General features: G+C 34.0%; 1 protein-coding gene across 1 annotated transcript in view; it reads right to left on the bottom strand.

Annotated features, from left to right (window-relative positions):
- The window catches only part of ZNF644 (zinc finger protein 644), a 98,624-nt gene that overhangs the window by 11,179 nt on the left and 63,131 nt on the right, over window positions 1-24,314 (bottom strand). Inside the window, 4 exon segments of the mRNA XM_084873463.1 lie at window positions 12,969-13,091; window positions 14,833-15,441; window positions 15,622-18,633; window positions 18,636-18,652. Coding sequence (XP_084729589.1) covers window positions 12,969-13,091; window positions 14,833-15,441; window positions 15,622-18,633; window positions 18,636-18,652 — 3,761 coding nt within the window.

The following is a 24,314-nucleotide window of genomic DNA, read 5'->3' as shown; positions in this document are numbered from 1 at the left end:
ACCATGTAAATATTAGTGGAAGAGATTTCAAATTTTTCAAATTTCTCCTTTTTATTAAGCTTAGAATTATAGTTTTAAATAGTATATCCCCTTTGGCTCATTTTCATATACAGAAGAATTATGGGAAGTCTTAGTAACTTTCAGAGGGCTTTCGTTAAATCTAATTGTTTATAAAACTATTGGCTTCTCGGAGGGGAAAAACGGTGGCAGGATAGACAGATGTGTTCCAAGCCTTGTCCCGTATCAGAAAGAAAGTGTTATGCCCAGACTTCGTGATCCCCCAAGGACCACCAGGGCGCCAAGTCCAATGCAATAAACAAAAGAGCCTTCACCATGCTAGCATGGGCCCTTCCCACCAAAGTCAGCAGCATGGCGGAAGAGAGCGAATTTCTCCCAGTCCAGGGGTTTTGAGGGCTAGGGATAACTCCGCCCTGCGGGGCGGAGTTGGGAGCTCATCCTCGCCCCGCCCTGCCCTCTCATTCCCCCCTTGTCTAATGTGCCTAGTCAAATCATTGACTCAGCCTACTTCCTTTCAGCATAAACAACAAATACAGTTATCAAGACCCTTAGTATCACAGTTCTCATCAGTATTGTCCTCACTGAAGTCCAGTTCCCCTCCTGCAGGCACCAGTTCTCCTCCTGGCTTGTAGTTGCCAGGATCCAGGCCATACAGGAGCTGGGAGTCATGTAGTCAGGTCTGGGTGCTATCTACTTCAACAGCAGTGGGCATGCTCAGGATAACAGTGCAGCATCCCTTTGAGTCCTTGGGTAGTGAATTTTTTTACCCACATTGAGTTCCGGGGCTACAGGGTCTGCGGTGGGCACTGGCAGTGCATCTGGAACAAGCAAACTGCAGAGCATGTAAGGACTTGAGCAAGAAAATGGTTATCATACATGATCCCCTCCCAAAAAGGGGAAACTTGTCCCAGTAAGGGGTACACCTGGCCCTCAAGAGGGCAAAGGACAGGGGGTTGGTCCAATTTTCACCGATTCTAAGACACATTTAGTTAAACCCCCTTCCTCCCAAGTCGCACCTACCTGTCCTAAGGCTAGAGCCATACTCTGAGATACCTTAGCTACCAAGGTGGGGCTGTTATCTGACAGTGGTATATACCTTAACCTAATCTGAAGTGTCTATAAAAATTAGACCTTAATGCTGGTGGTTTAATCTCTGAAATCCACCTACCAATGCTCTCCTGGGACCTGAATTCCCAGGGGGGATCCCCTTACCTTGCTTAGCATTTACCTGTGCACAGAGAGTACTTCTAGCAACTCTGCCTCACAGAAGTTCAGAAGTTGGTGACACTTAACCTGGTAAACTAATTAACAGAAAAGTTTCTATGCCCAACTTGAAGATTATCTGGCTATCACCTGAATATCACACACATCAGGTAATTTTCATCACCAGAGATTAACCAGAGTATATTTTTCATATTCCTCATAGAGAAAAAAATATCTCCTACAAATAGAGACTTTTGAGCAAAATGCAAGCAACAAATCAGTTGGTGGCACCAAGTGAATAGGTACCTAGAATCAGCATTTTATAGAGGAAAACCAACAACAATTAAGAACTTAAATTTCACTCTCTACATCCATTAAAATTGTAAAAGACTTCCCTACTACCAATACCAATTCTTTACTTCTAGCTATATATTGCCATAATAAAAAATGTACATATTAAGCAGTTTAACTGGTTTATTATTATGAAAAGCAATGTTCCCTTCCAGTTATTATTAGACATATACACTAAGTGGCCAGATTATTATGATCTCTGAATGCATAATAATCTGGCCACTCAGTGTATATCCTATATAATAAAAGGCTAATATGCAAATTGTCCCCTTAACCAGCAGGCAGGTTGGCCAACTGCCCCATGTCTTCTCCCCCTGGCCAGGATGGCTGGATCCCACCATGCACGAATTCATGAACAGGGCCTCTAACACACACACACACACACACACACACACACACACACACACACAAAATTAGTAACCTCAGAAGTATATTTCACCAATATTTTGCCTTGATATTTCCACTCCAAAATTGGATATTTTTCAACACTCTAACTTTTTTTCATTGATTTTTAGTTTGCATTCTCAAAAACTAAAAGATAAGATAAAATAAAATCACTAACCTATAATCAAAGAGCAATCATGGTAAAGTAAATTAGATCTTGAATGGTTTAACATTTTACTTGGAATAGAATGAAATACAAAATATCTGAAAAGCAGATTTCCTTTGCCTTAACTATGAGGTTACGGCTTAACAATATTAGTCTAGAACACATGTGTCAAACACAAGGCCCGCGGGCCAAATCCAGCCCGTCAGGCCTTGCAATGTAGCCCGAACTGCGCTGTCATCACTGCACTCCGCTGTCAGTTTATGACATTGTCAGTTTATGACTGTTCAGTAAACCATTCGGCCCGCGATTTAGGCTGGATTTTAGATTTTGGCCCCTTCTCTGATTGAGTTCGACACCCCTAGTCTAGAAGAAACAGATAGCTTGAGGTTGTCCTATAAAGTAAGAGGTTGTAATAAGGATAGCAATAGCCTCATATGCTTGGTTCAGAGAAAGTTAAAATAAATGAAGGCAAGCCTTTATCTAAATTTGGGTCTCCCAGGGTGAAGAAAAAGTACATTCAATTTGTAGAAGCTTCCGTTAATTCAAAGTAGAGGGAATGACAAGTAAAAGAATATTTTAAGTATTTTCAAGATGTGAAAGGAAAAGTTAAACATAAATATGATATTTTATTTATCTTACATTTTTATAAACAGAAATTGGAGGCAGACTATTTTTCCAGCTTGCCAAAAGCCAAAAGCTAACCATACCCCAGCTACATGTTGCTTCACTGGTCAGGATAATAAATGTATTACTTCTATGGTGTTTTATTAAGCAAAATAGGCACTTATCAATATCAAACACTTTTCTAAGACACATCTAAAATTGCCATAAATATTAAATACATAATGACAAATCTGCATTAAATCACTTTTGTTTAGAATTACCTGAATATGTTAGACAGCATAGATAGCTGCTAAAGAAGGAGGAAGAGAAGGGGGGGGGGGGGGAGTTTATCTCACCCACCGAACAAAGAAGTTAGCAGTCTTGGAAGTTGCCAAGATAAAATCGCCAGGTGTTCTCATAAATTCTGGGAAAAGCCACAACAATGCAAAAGGGGGACCTTGAAATCTAGTCTGTTTCTCAGATATCTGGCAGGTGAACCTTGAAACCTATAGGGGAGAAGTATAAAACCCTTGAACCCCCAACATGGGCCACTCAGATTAGCTGAGTTGCCTGCTTGTGCTATATGCCAAATGTATACTTAATAAACTTGCTTGTTTTGCCTTCTTAACATATTGGTTTGCTTTATTTCAACACTGCCTTCTGTGACTCCTCTGAATTCTCTCGCAAAAGTGACAAGAGCCCAGGCAGGATGAGCCCCTTCCAACTGGAGAGACTCTCTATTAACAAATATAATCATATTCCCTGCCTTCTAAAAGTCTCAGTATTTCCAAAATATCCTTCCATATTTAGTAGGAGTGATTAAATAATTGTTCCTAATTACAAAATTAGTTAAGAAAGAAAAACTTATTTTAAAATATCTGTTATTTTTAATATAGTCACATTCAACTTAAATAGGGCTCACGGCACTTACAAATAAAACATAGATCTGATTTGGCTTTTTATAATTTTGAAGTACTTTACACATTCCAGCCAAAATTCAATCAATAATCAAACATGATGCTGAACAGGTGTCTTCTGTCTGAAGTAAATTCCAGCTAAGGCCACAATTAAACAGATGTTCTAAACATTGTATACCAAGATTTAACCTTATTCCTCAGACTGCAGAAAGAAACAGTAAATCCTACTTTACCACTTCTTAGTTAAGTGAGGGACCACCAGTCTTCACCAAGCCATCTTCTTGCTTTAACATCCAAAAGAGAACAACTGTATATTATTTTATTATTTCCATAAAGTCACTTAAAGCAGATTACTTAGAAATTAGCTCAGGCCATGAAAATGTCTTGTTACTGTAAAGCCTAACTATTATCTTTTCTTTAAAAGTATTTTTATTGATTTCAGAGAGGAAGAGAGAGGTAAAGTTAGAAACATCAATGATGAAGAGAGAATCATTGATTGGTTGCATCTTGTATGCCCCCCACTGGGGTTTGAGCCCACAACCCACAACCTGGGTATGTGCCCAGACTAGGAATAAAACGGGGAACTGATTCATAAGTAGACGCTCAACCACTGGCTGGGCAGGCCTAACTATATTTTAATCCAGATAATAAATAACATCAAAAAATTAATGTTAGATTAGAAATCATTTTTTAAAAAAGGAAATAAATTATAGCAAACACAATACTACAGCTGAGTATATAAAGATATTAGATACTATGTTAAAATAATCCAAACACATAAAAATCTAGGTTAAGTCTATTGTTAAAAAATGAAAACAAGATATAAAAAGCAAAACTTAAGAAATGACAGAACCAACAAGAATACTAGGGGACTAATTAATACTTTATGGGAAATAAGATGTTGGTCAAAAACAACCGTCAAATAGAATTCCTAAATTTTATAACTAATGAAAAGCAAAACTAGGCATCATAAAATATCAATACATGCCACCAAGGTACAAATCTCAGGCTCCATTCAACTAAAAACCAACTTACTGATTCGCTGAATGTGATGATTTGCTTTGTTATGATGGACAGGCTGATGAGGCATTGTTGATAAATGAACCCCTGTGAGGCCATGAAGCCTTTCTCTTACCAGATATCATGGTAGCTGATGCATTAACTTGTTACTGGAATATTCATCTTCCCAGTAACAAGATTTTAGACTTTGAGCCATTTCTATCTTCTTCTTCTTCTACTACTTCTAATTAATCTGCAAAATTTTGCTTACTTCTACTTTCACATCATCCAGACATCTATTTTGCCTCCTATTGTCATTGTCCTGGTTTAGATTACTAACATAACTAACCTACAATTTCTTCATTTCCTCAACAAATCCTTTACCTTTTTATAAATTTAAAAAAAAAAATTCTTTAAAAGTAGAACCTTTAAAAACAAACAAACAACAAACATCTTTATTGGCCCCTGACAAAATTAATTCCAACACCATAGGTTATTAGCATTCTAACTTTGTGTCCTTGACCCGTTTACCTCCATTCCTTTATCTCCTACTTCCTAGTATTTTCAATAAACTTCCCACATAGTCCCAAGCTGTTCCCTCCCACAAGTATACTCCTTCCCTCCCTAAACCTCCATTTCCATTTCAATTAGTGACCCTTCTGGGTCCAAATCAAATGTGACTTCCAAAAACCTTGCTAGGTCCTAGTCTAGTTGAAAGTACTTTCCTCTCCCTCCCATCTTCCACAGTATTTCATGCACATGTCTCCAATGGCAAAATTTGTTCTGTATAATAGTTATGTATCTATATGCTTCTACTATATTGTAAGATCCAATTTATCTCTGCACTATTTAGCACAATACACATACCACAGTAAGAGCTGGAAAAAAATCTCATCAAATAACTGAATAAATCAGCGAGTCAATTTTTGGTAACGTGGGCATATAGTCCAATCTTGCTGGCATAATAAAACAATTGGTATCCATAAGGTTGGCTCTAAATACTGTGATGATTAAGTTACATCCAGTGTACTGTTTCACAAGGCAGAAATAAGAACAACACTTTAGAAACATTATCATCAACATGGTTAGGACAAAATCAAATTTGACACTAGTCTTCCATTACCTGAAAAATTTACTTAACTTTAACAATTCATTACCTTGATGATCCTGAATAAATAATACATTACTATGCAGATAAATATATACAGATATGCACTTTAATGCAAAAAACAGTTCTACAGAGATAAGCTATAGCCAAGAAAACATGGAAACCTATCTTTCATTGTATCAGGAATAGCTTTCTAAAATACAAAATTGACTATCTCATTTCCTTATTTTTATCTCCCCCCACTATTTTTTAAAAATCGTTTCATAACGTCCTAAAATTTAAGCACACATTCAAAGCATCCATCCAAATTTCCAAAATCCCCATTTTTCCAAACACCTGTAACTGAATCTCCCAGGACCTCTTGAACTCCAAATTCCATCACCTGCGCCACGTTATATTCTTTTCTATACCTGGAATGGTATACTTATCTCTTCTTCCTAAAACTATTCATCCTTCAAGTTCAGGGCCTAGTTAAAACATTATATATCTTAACACTTGTATTTATCCCACTGGATGGTGACTATGTTTATGCAGCTTGGTGTATAAGGTCATTATAGCCTCAGAGCTAGCATGGTTCCGGTACAATAACTATTTTTGTTGAATGCATGAAAGTTTTCTTTGACTACTGGTTTTATTTTTCTTTCCTTTTAAACAATGAAAAAGAACCTACTAGCATTAAAAAAAATGTGTGTGTGTATATATATATATATATATACACACACACACACACACACACACACACACACACACACACACATAATTTATTTTTTATTTTTTTTACAGAGAGGAAGGCAGAGGGATAGAGAGAGAGAAACATCGATTCAGCTGCCTCCTGCACACTCCCTACTGGGGTGGGGATGTGCCTGCAACCAAGGTACATGCCCTTGACTGGAATCAAACCTGGGACCCTTCAGTCGACAGGCTGATTCTCTATCCACTGAGCCAAACGGATTAGGGCTGTTTTTTTTTTCTTTCTTTTTTTCTTTTTTAGGCTCTATTTAACAATGAGATAAAGAGTAAAAGCAAAAGGAAGAAAAGAGTACAACGTTAAGTCCAACAACTTTCCTCAAAAGGGCTAAAATACCTTGAACTCCTATAATACAACATTTATATCCAATATACCATTTATCTGTATCCTAACTTGCAGTTTTGTAATTTTGATACTTTTATATGTGTTACCAATGAGGTTTTTAAGTTCTTTGATGACAGGGGCATGTTTCATACTTATCACATATTCCTCATACAGCCTAGTCTGAAGGAATTACAAGGTGTTTTGCTTTAACTAGAAGCTGGTTTGCTTCTTTATAGTTTAATCAAAATATAAACTTTCCACTTGTAGTGTTCTGGGTTAAATGACTCATTTAAGCATGTAATTTTTTTAATGCAGTATTTTATTAATATTTAAAAAGATACCGTAGACAGTCATAAAAAGGACAAGTAATTTAATGTACCTTGAGAAACTTTCACAATACTATTTTTTCTTCTTTCCATCAAAGCAGAAAATGTTCCTACAGCACTTTCCATAATATAAGAATTACTTTTCCGGTGGCTTATACAGGCAACTTAGCACCTGGCACTGTGTTATATGTTCACTAGCACTTGTTGCCGTTCTCTATGACCAATTATGTCATTATAGTTGAAAATAAGCAAAAGAAAGACCCTATAGGTAACATGTAACCTTAAAAGAGTATGAAAAATAAAACACTGACTCTACCAAAAAATGAATGTAGATATACTGCATTAGTGGCATATTAACTGAAAGGCTCTAGCTCCAATTTTTACTTTTTTTTTTTTTCTCATTGAAAATTGTTGCTGAGTCTGTTTTGGAAAAGAGCAAGTAAATCATGATTTACTTCCAAAATGTTATCATGAAAGTGTTCTAAAAATAATGAAATAGTCCTTCCCCTAACTATTCCTGTGTGTGTGTGTGTGTGTGTGTGTGTGTGTGTGTGTGTGTATATATATATATATATATATATATATATATATATATATATATATTTACATTATGTAAATAGAAATTTATAATTTACTTTAAATACCAAAAGATCAGCCTTTGATTAAAAAGATGATATATAGACAAATTTGAATTCCGTGAGAGAAGAAAATTCACTTGCTGCCACAGAAGTGTTATGATTTCAAAATTATTACTACTACTGATTCTAGTTAGTATCTGTCCCTAAAAAAAGTCACTTAAGGGAAATGGTTTCAATCTCTGGGAAGTGACTTCTTAGTGGGTAGTAAATCAATTTATTGGGTCATGACCACCATTAATTTTTAATGAAAAAGAATAAAATAGGACATATTAGAGTGTATCACAGTCAATTGAGGTGAGTGAATGAGTAGGTGAGTGAATGAGTAGGTGAATGTATGACTGCATTTTTATGAAGGGTCAAGATGTAAAATGGAGTCTCAATAAAAATATTGAATATGACTGTTACTCTTTATTCTTTTAAAGAGATAACAGATTGTGCAAACATGCATTCATCTTACTGATATATTTTCTTTCATAAGATTCCCTCTACACACACTTTACTCTCCTTTCTTCACCTGTTGTACTTTGAGCTCAGTTTTTTTAGTTCCTGATTATAGATTAAGTTGACAGAATACACTTTGCCTTATATAATTTAAAATATTTTAGAAATTTTAATAAGCAGGGTGACCATATAATTTATTGTCCAATCCAGGATACTTATGAAAGAGGCACTATTATTTGATTGGAATAATATATTCCAATATAAAGGAAAAAATATTCTTGGGCTAAAACAGTGTGTATGGTCATTCCATTAATAACTTAGAAACATTGTGTTCTTAATACTGCCAGTATATAAAGAATATCACTTAATTAAAATATTAAATACAAAAAAGCCAATAGTTAAAAGCCCAAAAGTATTTAATATGAACTATATGGAATTTCTAATTTTAATGAAAATTAAATGTTATTAGACTGTCTAAGGAATTAACCAGGAACCAATTTGTATGAGCATGTAAAACAATCTACAGACAACAAAACCTGTAAAAGAAGTCTACCAATAGTGCAGTCTATATTAATTGGAATAAATTTTGAATTACAAGTATGCCTTGAATTTACCATACAGAATATAAAGCAACCCATTTGGCATTAGTCTTTTTAAACAAAAATCCATTTAAAATAAAAGTAAAACAGCTTCATTAAGAATTATTCACAACTGAAGGCACATGGAAATTAAACAATTTATTTGAACCTACCCAATGGATGATAAACTGGGTCAGTTCTGGGAAAATTTTTAATCTGTGAAGTTTATTCTTTTTTGGCAAATTAACTCTGTCCCAAGAATGGCTACCTCTTCCATCTCTTCAATTCCAAAGCTTTACTACTTTCTTCATCATTTCCTTTTACTAAAATTGGGAAGAATGTTACATTTCAATTTGTATTTGTGATCATATAAGTTAGTTTTGATGTTATACAATTCTGGCATTTCAAGTATCTTTTTACTCTTAAGAAAAACCGATTTCCAGTTCTGTATTCTTTCCACTTCATTTTCATTTTGGCTCTTCCCTTTTCTCAGTTTCCCACAGAGGAAGGGTCCTTGAATGATAATCTTAAAAAAATATGCAAAGTCTATATATAGAAACATTTTTATCCTTGGATGAATGAATGCATGTTTCTGGGATGGACCATGGCTTTTATAAAATTCTCAAAGGGGTCAATAACTCCCCCCAAAATTGAGAAGCATCATATAAGTATTTGAGTAACCTGACAGATGTGGTTCAGTAGCTGAGTGTCACCCAGGAATCAGGAGGTCAGGGTTCGATTCCAGGTCAGGGAACATGCCCGGGTTGCAGGCTTGATTTCCAATAGGCAGCCGACCAATGATTCTCTCTCATCATTGATGTTTCTCTCTCTATCTCTCTTCCTTCCTCTCCCTGAAATCAATAAAATATATATTTTTTTAAAAGAAGTATTTGAGTCACCCTGGTTTTGCAGTGGTTAGAGGGTTGATCTGCGGACCAAAGGGTAAAGGGGTTGAATCCCAGTCAAGGGCAGGCTCGATCCCTGGCCCTGGGTCAGGACACATGCCGGAGGCAACCAATTGATGTCTCTCTCTCACATTTCTAAAAAAAAAAAAAAAAAAAAAAAAAAAAATCAAAGGAAAAAATATTCTTGGGTAAGGGTTAAAAAAAAAGCACAAACCCACAAAAGAAACTTTTGAGTCATTAGTAAATAACTATTTGGGGAAGCACAGAGGCATCTTTTCAGTCTATTCAGGCCAGCTAGAATATTCCTCCCTCCTCAAAAGGCCACCAGTTCCCATACAACAGGCCAGAAGCTGGTGGCTTCTAAGAAATTTTTTTATTCGATCATATTATAGGTAACCAAGCAGCCTTTAGCATTTAGTCTAGGTATATCTAAGCTTTTCTTCAAGAGTAGGCCACATAATTAAAATCTACATGAATGGAGTCTGTCTACATGAATGGAGACTGAACTAGGAACTCAGATTCTAGACATTCTTATGGAGGTTTTAGTCTTATCAATTTTCCTTTTACATTGTTCCAGTTTTGTGATATAATTGGATTAAGATAAGGTTTTTAAAAAAATGATTTTGTATTTTATTTCTCAAAACATTTTGTACATATTCTTAAAAAATACTGCTTTTTACTCATATGAATTGATGAATCCCTTATAAGACATCTTCTCTCTTGCTCCCCTTATTACAACCAGTGGAACCATAAGTTGGGACTACTGCTTTATATCAGTGAAACTGACATTGGGGAAGAGAATAGAAATGTGAAGTTTAAATGTAATAGAGAATATTCTCTATTTGGAAAACAAAATCATTATTGAAGCTGATTTGTTATATTTAAAAAAATGTTTTATTTTTAAAATGGTTTTACTTATTTTAGAAAGGAAGGGAGAGGGATAGAAACATTGACGAGAGACAGTGATAGGTTGCCTCCTGCACACCCCCTACTAGGAATCAAGCCCACAACCCGGGCACAGGGACCTCTTGGTTCATAGGTTGATTCTCAAAAGAACTTCTCAGCTGGCATGAATAAGCAGCAAGAACATCATATAGGATGAATGGGAATACATTTATATAGCTCTACTGGTCAAGAAGACTTTAACAATCAGGGGGGAAGTTTCAGAATTTCCAAGAAAATGAAGTATGAGTTTTTTATTTTTCTTAAAAGTGAGTATGGGCTGTGGGAATACCCCAGACTTTTTTCAGCTTTTCACTTCCCTTCTTTTTATCTTAGGACGGCCAACATTTTGGTTAGTATTTAATGATATTTTAAAGATACTAGCCTTTTTTTTTTTTTTCCTGAAGCCCAAAGAAATGTATTCCCATTCATCCTATATTACTTTTTCTTCTACTAATGAAATTTTTAGACAATAGAATGTTCACTAGAATACACCCTTGGTCAATGAAGAGTTCCTATTAATTATTTATAAGCAGTTATTTCTATGTTTTGCAAGATTTTCACATGAGATAAAAGCATCTTTTAATGGACTATAAAAATCTGTACTAATACATCTGACTTGGTGAATATTTGAGTAATGTATCTGAATTGACAGAATAGAACATTTTCTAAAAATCCTCTGATATCTAATCCAGGCCTAACCATTTTTTGGATCCTTGCTTTTACTAATTATAATTAGACTCTTGTTTATTCAGTATCACCAGAATGCTCCCCACCTTAACCCAACTTTATTTTAGGATTTTCAATTACTTTCATTCTATATGTGGTAGATAGCGATGATTAAAACAAAGGTCTAGAGTAAGTCAGCCTTGATTTAAATTTCAAATTTGCCATTAATAACTACACAAGCTTAAGTTCTCTAAGCTTTGGAGTTTCTGGTAAAACTGAGAGAATTACAGTACATACAATTCATTGTGGTTGTAAAGATAAATGTTATGTATATAAAAGCTGCTTAGCATAGTGCCTGCCAGACACAATAGTAAGTTTTCAATAAAAGTTAGTGATTATAATAACAAAGATGATTTTCTGTTTCTACTGCCTTTTATTTTCACTACTTCCCTGCCTCTCCTGTCTGTAATCACCGTTCAAGCTTGATGAAGGTAGGAGTAATATAATAAAAACTAAAACCTCACAGTAGAAGTAAAACTCTATTTCCCTCCTTTTAATATAAATGGTCAACAATCATCCCTGGTCATTTGTATATCAAGTCCAATGACAAAGCAAAGCAGCAGAAGAAAGAAACTAACAAGTTTTTCTTTGGTAGTAAAAACACTGGATGTAAGCCATAGGAAGACATGAAAAGAACAAACAAAAAAAATTGGGAAACAACAACTAGAAGGCAGAAAGCAAGAGAAATAAGACTGGAAAGAGAATTTTAGGTGAAAGGATTAATGTAGATATATTTAGTAAAGGTAGTATATTTCAGATGTAGGAGAAATGGGATTTGCTATAGCAGAGTAGCTTGAAAAACGACAAATGAAAAGAGCAGCACATTTTGTAATGTTAAGCAGCAGTACTATACATGAGTAAGCTAATAAAAATTTCACAAACTAGCAATATGAAGAGGTATCTGCTAATCAACCAAAAATAACACAGAAATGTGCATGTTAACGTTTATGTGGATAGCTATATTTATTTATCCTAAAGACAGTGCAGAGGCATTAAAAGAAACATCTATTCAATTGTTAATATGGGCCATTACTAAGGCCTGCCCCTTTAAAGATTTTATCTATAGACTAACAAAAACTCAGTATTTTGCTTAGTTTTCTAATCAAGCTACATAGCTGAAATTTCATTTCTTATCTAATAGAACATTTCCCCAAGCTAAAATTACAATCTTTTTTTTTTTAACCAAAAAGAATCTATTAACAAAAATAAATTTAAGAGTCAAAAGTAGTATAATTTAATGATCAATGGGAATAATATATATTCAAAATTCCACCCCTCTACTGGGTGGTATTTTTCCCCTAAGTCAATAAGAGCCAAAAACAAAACAAAAAACAAAAATAAAAAACACCAAAAAAGAAAAGAAAAAACACCAAAAAAGAAGAAAAAAAAAAAACACCAAAAAAGAAAAAAACTTGTTTAAACTTATATCTAACAGTTTACAAGTTGCCAAAAATTAATGCGTATTCAAACTCAACTGCTGCATAGCAAAGAAAGCCATAAATATCATCTAAATTAGCACCAGTCTGTTGAGAAAAAAAAAAAAGTTCATTTATCAAACAGACTTGCTGTGTTATCTGTTCAAACATACCTGAACCAGTCAAAACTCCAGCACTCTTCTTTCGTACATAAGCGCGTAAGTGGTTGGACAGGCTAACAGCACTTGTAAACGTCGTATTGCAATGCACACATGTTCTAAGCTTCACAGGCATACCTATCATTCAAAAGAAAACTATAATCCAGTTCTCACTTCAAATAGTGAAATTTTCTTAGCTAGAAGTGTGAAGAAAAGTAGCAGAATATGGATGGTTTAAAAAGCGTTCTCTGAATTAGCTTAAGGAGAGGAGATTCAGTTAATTATTGTTAGTTTGTAGTTAGTATTTAGAGCCAACCCATGCTCTTAGGAAAGGTGGAAGAGAAGTATCTTGAACCTGGGAATTTCTCTAGACTTAATACCTACTATCACTTTCTTGCAGATTTCTGTGTTAACGCAGATCATTTCCTAAACCTAAAATACAATCATGTGATTTGAACAGCATTGTTCTGTTGAGAAGTTTCAAAGCTCACAGCATTATCAATTTAAAAAAATTAAAAAGTTTAGTTAACGAAGTGGTAATTGAAGTGTTTTACCCACAAAACCATATAAACGGCTCAATACTAAGTTAGGCTTTCTGATGAAGGCTGGGTAAAAAGGTGGTAAAACCTACCACTGAATAGCTGTTAGACACAACATTTTATTCAGGGCATTTTATTTTCACTGTTCTGTGCAATCAATATTGCAAGTTAATGATACCAAATTTTTTTGCTAAATTCATTGTGTTGAATAAATGATCAGCAAACTAATATCTTAGTCATCACAAGAAAGAAAACACGTTGAAACAATAAGAAATCCCTAATTTCTCAGACAACTCTCATTCTCCCAACACATTTCAATTGGTATCTTCAACATGATAGCCACAATTAAGCTTTATCTCTTTGAAGTGTACTACAACTTGGTTAACACAGTTAACAGAAGCCCATACAAGATAAACTATTTTTCAGACCACTTACAGAGCAAGGTAATCTTTCCTTAAATCTAAACTGCCTTACAAATATTTGGGATTCCTAATGTCTGCCCAAAGTAAACAAATCAACAATACGGTCATTTTATTCAGTATTAACCCACTGACCAACTTTTACCTTAACACATTCAACTCAAAGCTAAAATGATGAGACTAAGTTAATCTTCAACATTCTTAACCTCCAAAAGAAACCTATAAAGACACAAAATTTTTCTTAAACCAGACTTAGCAATACCAAATGAAGTTTGGGTACTTTATCTACCACATCATTTGCCAACGTATACAAAATACTCCTTTGAAAATGAAAAAACTATTGGTGCTCAAGCACTACACTAAACCACCTATTCTGTTCCAGTAGAACACGATCGTAAAAACGAAAGCCCCAAACAAATGTTTCATACAACAGCTCTCCAAAACCAAACTATCCCATGGTACAATGAGAAACTGGAAAGGGAGAAGTTTCTTTCAGTTCATCACAACACACAACAGACACCAACCCACTCAGTTGAAAGAGTTTGTTTTTGTTTTCACTGTATCACTGGCAAAAAATATGACAGGTTTTGCCTTTTAGGTAATGTTATGCTTTTGAATGTCAACCTCCCATCCATAGAAACATGCCCCAGACCCAGCAAATTTTATTTTTATAGATCAGCTTTTTGTTTGTTTTTGCTTTTGTTCTCACCTTACATTCTGACCAAGAAATGAGGCACAGAGAATTCAGTACTCGTGAGCATCAACTGATGATTTTTATAGAAGTAACAGTATAACCAATTTCTGCTCTGCAAAAAAAGCAGCTTGAGAAGATTCAAAGACAGCATTTTCTATAAATATTCCAATAAAATAAGCATAAGTAAGTTGTTTAAATTATGTAAGATAATTTAAATGTCCTCTTACCTGAGTGCATAGTCAAGTCTATTTTTTGTGGATGATACATCAACGAACTATCTTCATTTAATGGAAGAACACATTTCTGAACAAATCTCTTTCTTGCAGTCTGATTATGGATCTTTTGAGGAAAGACAGCAGAGTTCCTTTCTTCCCCCGTCCTTTTATTTTTAAGCAGTTCTATCAATGTAAGAGACTGATTCCTTTTCCCACTGGGCAGTTCTGGGTTTTTTTCGTCATATTCGTTTAAGAAACTCAGCCCTTCTTCCTCTGATGCAGACACTGATAAAGCTTCAGTCTTTAGGCCATTATGGTATGCTTCAAGAGGTATAACATTTTGAGAAAGAAAGTCATCATCACTTGATACAAGTTTTTGAGCTACAAATGGTCTGGGAATAATACGACGACTGTTCAATGCCTTTAAGATTTTTTCATATTTGTCTTCATTTTGCATCATCTCATTCAGAACACAGATTGGAGATTTGTGAGCATCCCATTTGGTCTTTCCAAGTCTCTTCAGGTGGCCTCTAACATGATTTGATAATCCAATTTTAGTATCAAACCAACCTCCACAGAGTTGACAAGTGTGTTCAGAAGTGGTTTCAGACTTCTCTATAGCTAAAAAAAATTTTTTAAGAGTAATATCAGAATTTTTTATAAACTGACCATCTTAAAGCCAATTAACTCTGAAAAATGAAATTATGTGATGCTAATAAAGATTGACTTTGAGCAAAACTTATAAATCCTTTGAATTTGAATACAGACACATTAGCCCAAAGTATCTATAGGAAAACTTACCTTTTCTAACTCGCTTAACAGGTGTCCCTGTGCCAGTTCGTTTGAAATGCTGCATTTTGTCACTGGTGGCTATTTGTTCTGGTGATACAACATGACGGGCTTCATAGCTTAATCCTGCTCTATGAAGATGTCCCCGAACATGATTAGACAATCCAACACCTGTTTCAAATGTTGCTGGGCAGTAAGGACATGATTTCTTCTCAAGAGACAAATCACTCCAATGAAAAACAGAACTATGTTTTGACAATGAAGTTTCTGCATTTTCTAAATGCTGAGAATCGTGTATGTCATGCAAAAAGTTATTAGTTCCAGCGTCTTCATAATATTCAAAATAAAAGCCATCATTTTGATCATAACTAAGTGTAGCATTTTCTCCAGGCTCTTGACCTTCCACTTTGCTTTTAAATAGAGGAAATAAATGTTCTTGATTAATACCGTTATACGTTTCATCTTCTATAGCCTGTGTAGTGTAGTCACTTAACTCAACATTATCCCAGGAATTTTCATCTTCTGTTTCATAGCTATCTTTCTTTTCAGCAGAATTAAGTTTCTGCAAAACAACAACAGTCATTTTATGCAAGAAATCTGGATAGCTATCTAAGTCTTCCCCTCCAGCAGAACTTCCCTTCTTAGATTCCCTGACTGCTCTCTTTGCAGATACACGCCTGCGGTCTTTGAAGCTTTCAGGCTTTTTGGTGTTAGAGTTGTGAGAGTCTGAAATAATCAAACTATTGTTGTGAGAATTACTTGATGATGAAAACAGATGTAAAGTATTTAATGAACCAGCTTCTTCTTTTTTGAAATGCAGAGGATATGATTCACCTGATTTTTTGGTCATCCTGTAGTTTGCATATTTGTGTCTATATAAATAGTTGCTATTTGCCTTGGCATTAGATTTTTCTTTAGCTGGTTGGTGGAAATACTTAGGTTTTTGGTCAACGCTGCTTTTAATCATTATAGTCTTATGAGAATTGTTTTGATTGCACACATTTACAACACCTGACTGGGCGATGCTTTTCCGAGCTTTTTGTATTCTATGTGGCCGCTTATGTAATTTTGAAAAATTACTTGATTGTGATGACCCATATGTTCGCTTTACATCTTGTTTTAAAGCAGAGTTCTTTGGAAATGTGGCTGACTGTTGCTTGTTTAATGGTTTAGTGCTCTCATTGTCTTCAGGTTCTTCAATGACGTTACCTTTTCTTTTACCAAGTCCGAGAGCACGACCAAATGAATCAACACATGATGATGAATGCAAGTATTCCATGTGTTTTTTCAAAATACTTCTGGCTGAAGTAGTAAAAGGACACATCTTACACGCGTAGGCAGCTGATTTTTTGGATGATCCTGTAACAGAGTCTTTCATGAAAGACTTTTTTTGCGTTTTTCTCTGGGCTACATCAGAACTGACAATAGGGCATTTTACCACTGCTCCATGGGCAATGCCTCGATGGCATTCCAATTCATTTTCTGTAACTGCCATGAAGTTACATTCTTCACAGCAGTAGTACCTTTTATCTTTTTCGTGGGTTTTAGCATGTTGCACAAATGTTTTGGGGCAATTGGTACCAAATACACACTGAGGGCATTGTAATCGTGCACTTCTTCCTTCATCCTGAAGCTCTTTTAATTCACGAATTTCCTCCATCAACTTCTGTCTTCTTTCTTGGTGAATAATCATATGCTTTAGAAGTGAGTTCCGATCTCGAAATGTCCGCCCACATTCCCTACAAGCATATGGCCTTGGGACATTAAGATGGCGAAAGTGACTATTTCCATCTAAATGATACATCATATGCCTGTGGAGGTGTTTTTTCTCCCTAAAATTCACATTGCACTTTGTACAGGGGTAGAATGATGGCTCTTCGGTGCTGAAAGTAGCAGGTGACTCTGAATCATTTTCTTCACATTTTTTTTTTAAGGTACTTGAAAGAAAAGTGCTAGTATGAACAGATGAACTGTCTTCTCCACACTTATCAGGATTATAAATTAGACGTTGAAAAGCATCCACAGATTCCACGTCTTCATCAGCTGATTCAGGCTTCACTTTTGATAATGCATATTTCTGTGAGTCTATTGCTTGCAGTCCTTCATTCTGTTCCAGAAAGTCTACTTCTAGCATCTTTGACTTAGTGGGTATACAATTAGAATCACTAAAGCAATCCTCAGTATAACGCGTTATCTTGCTTACATCCATTTTTCGCTTTCTCTTTTTTTCTAGACCAACTTTAGAATGAACTGGAGCTTTATCCACTGTCTCTTCATTAGTCATAAGAAATTGAATGAACTCTTTTTGGGGGTCCCAGTTTGTATCATTTTCTGACCTAAATTCTTCTGTACCTGAGGAAATGCCTGTTAATGTATTGACACAATCATCTTTTACCAATAAATCTTCACTATCCTCACCCACCTCTACTTGGTTTATTAAAGTGCTATCTGACTTTATACTACTCCCTACTGAATTCTGAATGTCACAACCAACTGAAGCAGAGGTAGGTAGTTTTTTAATGGAATGGGTTGAATTCTTAGCATGTGGTACATCTGATAGCAAAAACAAAACTTGGTGTTGATTTGCTTTCTGTGGTGTAGACAGCTGAAGATCAGCTGCCAACTTCGAAGTTGAACAAGATTCTGTTGTTGGCTGATCCACAGGCTGTCCAGTGGTTAATGAAACACTGCCTTTATTCATATTGGAAGTCTTAGCTATGGAGGAGTGTGAAACTGGTCCATTAACAGCAGCTCCTTTAGGCAAGATAAAGTTTTCACTAGAAACAGTAGGAGCACCAGCATGTATAAATAGAGCAGACTGGCCTCCACTTAAGGCTTTTTCCGATTTGTCCTTCGACAGTTCTTCAGGCAGAGTGAACGTGCTACTATTCTGAAATGTCTGACAATCTCTTGGTTTATGAACTCCACTCTCTTTGTCTGAGATAAAATTGTTGTCATCTAGGAGTTCTTCTTTAGCACCAGTAATATCGGTGTTTATCTTCAAATCATCCATATTGTTGGCAAGCCATTTAACACATTTAGTCTAGAAAACGGAAAAAAAAAATTTAGATTTGCATGAAAAAATAGTATTAGAATGTATGGAGAGTTGAAAGTACACTTTTATTAGCTTACTTATACTCTTTATATTGAAGTCCTAAAATTTTCCTAAGAATAAAGAAATACTATTAAAAATTAAAAGACTTTAAAAGTGTCTCAAAAATTAATTTTTCTTTGTGCTCGGCAACAACTCAATACCACATATATCCAAAATCTCTAGGAAAAAGCAACATAAACACATATACAGACACACACATGATATAAATAAATATGCTACAGGTAAAAAAAAAAAAAAACTTTAAAATCTCATTTATAGGTTGCTAATAAAAAGAAAAGTATCTTACTTTTATTAGGGACAGTCCCACTATTCTAGAGAATACTGTAAATTGTTAAATACTTCAGAGAAGTATTGTCACTTAAGAGTTCATTCCTGAAGGAAGGTAAAAGACACTGTTCAGCAAAGAAACTTACTTGCTATCAACATCAATGGCTAATGTATCTAACAATTTTATTTTTTTAATTTTTTTTAATTTAAGGCTGTTTTGCTTTCAATGTTTCATTCTCCTAAAATTCTAATTTAAAAATGTCTTATTCACAGGATTTTGTTCATTCCATATATAAATTACCCTTAGCTCTAAATTATTCAAGTTAAAATTAATAAAATTTTCTGTAACTTTAAATTTTTATAACCTGAGCCCCAAAATTCTAGGCATTCCCTAACGGCAGTTATCTCATTTGTCATCTGAAAGAAAGTCTACGGCAATGGCCTAAAACTTTTACTCTGAAACATTGTATTTTATGATTTTAGGTTACTTCATATTAAAATGTAGATTACAAAATTTTAGACATTTTTGACAATAGATGTAATCCTTATGAGAAGACAATGTTTTTTTAAAAGACTGTTGAAAGTTTGGAGACATATATACATACCATGGCTATAATTACTGCCCCTACTAGTAAGAGTTCCTTTACATTCTGCACTTAGAAATGGCCACATTATACAGGGATTGTCTTTTTAAAAGAATGTAAGTTCTTAGAAGGCAAGGACTGTGACCTAGTGATATTCATATCTCTGAAACCTAACATAGTACTTGGTATAGATCCTCAAGCAGAATTCGTTGAATAAAGGAATATTGTTGAATAAATAAAAACACAACTTTAAAAACAAAGCAAAAGCTCCTAAAGTATAGAAAAACTAAACAGTTTTCTTCCTATGAAATCTGGCTTGCCTATCAAATAATGCCAATTTCACTGTGGTCCTAATTTTTTGACTCACTTATTATAGCAAGGCCTTCAAAATATCCAATAATCCTCAAGTACAACTTAAAGAACTCACTATTTGGAAACCCTAGGTTTTAACTATAATATTTGAAGTACTGGCATAAAATCCCATATTTCTTTTCATTTTGCACACAGTAGTAAGTACAGTTCATTCATTCTCCAAATGTTTATTGAGCTTTTACTACATGCCAAGCATTGCTCTAGTATTAAGGATACATTTGTAAACAAGACAGACCAGGTACCTCCTCTCAGATAAAGAATAAAACCTTCCATTTTTATAGTATTTTAAATTGGTATAATGAGTAATAGCACTTTAAGACAGTAGGAAGTTACAATCCAAAAATTAGAAATAAAACATTTTCAATAGTTTATTGTTTCTAATATCTTCTAGGTTACCAATTTTGAAAATACATTTTTAATTCAAAAATAAAAAAAATTTCTAATTACTTCTTTATTTCAGAACTTGGGACAAACACTTATAAATACAACCTTATCTTATGAACAGATGTGTTCTTTCATACAACATACATTACAAATATCTTTCTTTGGCATTATTATTTATACCAACAATCATTTTTCCACCCCTCATAGGTCTTAGAATTCTGTTCTGAGATTGGCAAACTTCCCAATTAATAAAAATAGACTTTCAATAAGATCATATTCAATGATATCACCCCAAAATGGTGCTAATGCAGCACCCAGCAGGAGTCTGTTCATCACATACACAGAAGTTAAAAGTGGGCAGCACATAAACATGTGTTAGGATAGAGTGTGCAAATGTCAGTGAAAAGAAAAGCAAACACTGATGGTATACTATTATCCATTCCTGATATTTCTCATTACATTTGGTATGAAAAGTCAAATGTCTAAATAGGAACAATCTTACATAAATCTGAAATGGACAACAAAATTTTTAAAACTAGACTGAAAGACACTTACTTTTTATTCCTACTTATTATAATCACAGAGGTAGACAAATATATGCTCAGTCAATTTGAAAGCCTATATTAGCTTTTCTCAACAGGAAGCAACGTTGCTAACGAAGTGGTAAATTCAGTGTTAATGAGTGGCTTCACTGTTACCACCTCAGAGGTAAAACCTTCCATGTTCCATGTTCTACCCATCTGTTCTGGTGTTAGAGGTTCGGAGATAGAACAGACGTTTCCCATTTAAAGCAACCTCACTGGTAACCCCTGAACAGCAGGGTGACAAACTACATTCATGTCGGCCTGGAGACTGCATCCTCATTACCAGAATGGCTTTATAAGAGCCTTACATAAGTTCACATTCTGAAGATATCAAACTGTTTTGCTCAGAAACATAAAAAGAACATATGTACATAACAGATCTTTTCTTTATAAAATACATCCAGCAAACAGAAAAACAAGAGATCAAATTAAACATTTAAAAAAATAAAATGAGGTCTTTAATAATCAAAGTTTTACTTCACACCTATATAATGAAATATACGACTTGCCCCCAAACTAATGATTGTCAATCTCTACTCAAAAACAGAGAAGTTACTCTTTTTCAGAATTTTTATTATTAATACACAAATATTAAAATCTACTCCATCAGTTAAATAAGACGTTATAAGCACTTCACTCACTAAGCTGGTATTTTAGTAACAATGAACAATTTTCCTGTTTTAATTTTCAGAATTTATTTTAACTGAAAATGTTCAAAATACATTTTAAATAATATTCAAGACTCAGCTGTTACATTGAGATACAATGCAAAACAATGGATCATCAAAATATGTTGTATTGAATGGATCTAGAATTTTAACATAAAAATTATTTCCCTACATTCATGGCTGATTATGTGACATCAGGAAAAGAAAGCATTTGACCTGTAAGCTAATTTCACACTCTCATATAGTTTTTCCAACTGTCTTTACATAGTCAAATATACATAACAGAGCCACCAACACCATTTTATGTTAATATTATTATTAATTAAGGGATATACTTGAAGATAGGCATTATTAAGTTTAAAAAAGGGAAACTAATAAATTAATAAACAAACTAATGTTATATATTGTTTGAAACCCCTAAATTTCAATGAATTTGCTGTGTTACTGTGTTCTTCATGTAATCACATAATCATAGAATTTTTCTTTTAATTGAATTTTAAAATGTTCTTTTAGAAAACTCACACACTTTATAAAAAGCTGTAAATGGAATTTTAAATCTACATAAAATATATTTCACTGTCTAGAAAACCATAATGAGTTCTACAGCTATAACTGCCTGTAGTTATATACTGTGAGCATTAAAAAAAAAAAGCACAAAGGTCAGATCTGTCTTCAAGATGACAGATCATCACTTATATGCCTGAAGCTAGACTTATTGTCTCAGAAATTTCAAACATCAGTATTTTTGCAAACTATCAGCACTTGCTATAACACCCTCACTACACTACATCTTGAGGTTACTATAGAAGAAATGAGGTGATAATTGCATATTAACATAATTATTCTGTAATCCCTCTGAGCAAGCTTTCTACGTCACTCAGTAATTCAGATTATATACAATCTTCCTGTCATCTAATCTATGCTGTCCACTTTCTGTTCATGAATAATTCTTTTTCTGATAGAAAATAAGGTTAATTTCATTCTTTTATGTACATTATTAATTGTATTTATTGCAAGTAGGTTAATATTTTGTGGGTATTTATTACATTATGCCAACCTTTGTCATGCAGTATAATTTCACATAAAAATATAATACAATTTGTCATTTTTCTATATTAGTTCATTAAAAACTATATTGCACAGCTATAAGTAAATTATAATGTTACCCACTAGCTGAGTTACAGTTAGGATTTGTCAGTTTTTCACAAATCCTATGTCCACTTAAATTATCCTTGAGAACACATGACAACTTCAATTAATCATATATGCAACTGGGTTAAGAAGAATAAACCATTCACAACTGTTATTCTAATTACAAAACAAAACTGAAATACTATAACTAAGATTATCGTAGTATTTAGGCCTATATATATTATACACAATGTAATATATACCTACTTCTCATCTAGTTTATAATGCAAGTGAAGAAGAGTACACTGTATATCCATATAATCCAGGTAGTACCTTACTATGGATGTATATTGAGAGGAAACACTAAAAAAATACAAAACATTCTTAAGAGTTCCAGGATGCCACATGATGAAATAAAGAGAAAACTTGGTATGCTTAGCCTAACAATTAGTCAATACAATTAACAATCTTCAAATATTTGAAACTTTGGAGTAAAGGAAGAAAACATAATAATGTGTTTGAATCATAAAGATGTAGATTTCATCCCAAGAATAAGAAAAACTAGAAACAGGAATAATTCCATATTACAAAGGGCTGTCTTACACAACAGTGGACTGAATGGCTCAGCATGGTAAAAACTATTTGTTAGGAACAATGCAGAAGGAACTATGGGATTGAAGATGGATAAAATAATTTTTAAGGCCCTTCCTCATATGTAGTATATATTTAATGTCTGCATACTACATTTTTAACATTTAATATTTAAGATAATGAGCTAAAAACAGAAGTGAAATATACTATTGGATTTTAAAAACATTCTCTAAATTCAAAATTACCTGAAATAAGCCTTTAGACAACCTGTAACATTCTTGAACAAGGAAAAGTATGGCACCAAATGATTAACACATTGAGGCCACAGAGCCCATTTAACAATTGAATTGCTAGCAAGTTTTTACTTATTACATATACAATTTTGTAGTTTCATTTATAAACCCAGAATATATATTTATATATATATATATATATATATATATATATATTTTCTTTTAATTTAATAAATATTTATTGTTCAGATTATTACAATTGTTTCTCCTTTTCCCCCCATAGCTGCCCTCCACCCGGTTCCCACCCCACCCTCTGCCCTTACCTACCCCCATTGTCCTCATCCATAGGTGTATGATTTTAGTTCAGTCTCTTCCTGCACCATCCACACCCCTTCCCCCTGATAATTATCAATCCACTCCCTTTCTTTGCCCCTGAGTCTATTATATTCACCAGTTTATTCTGTTCCTCAGATTTTTAATTCACTTGATTTTTAGGTTCACTTGTTGATAGATATGTATTTGTGGTTCATTATTTTTATCTTTACTTTTTTCTTCTTCCTCTTTTAAAGAATACCTTTCAACATTTCATATAATACTGGTTTAGTGGTGATGAACTCCTTTAGTCTTTTTCTTATCCGTGAAGCTCTTTATCTGACATTCCATTCTGAATAACTTTGCTGGGTAGAGTAATCTTGGTTATAGATTCTTGATATTCATCACTTTGAATATTTCTTGCCACTCCCGTCTGGCCTGCATAGCTTGTGTTGAGAAATCAG

Source organism: Pipistrellus hanaki, assembly GCF_964339955.1.
Source record: "Pipistrellus hanaki genome assembly, chromosome: 2".
Taxonomy (NCBI): domain Eukaryota; kingdom Metazoa; phylum Chordata; class Mammalia; order Chiroptera; family Vespertilionidae; genus Pipistrellus; species Pipistrellus hanaki.
This window is presented reverse-complemented; position numbering and strand designations above follow the sequence as displayed.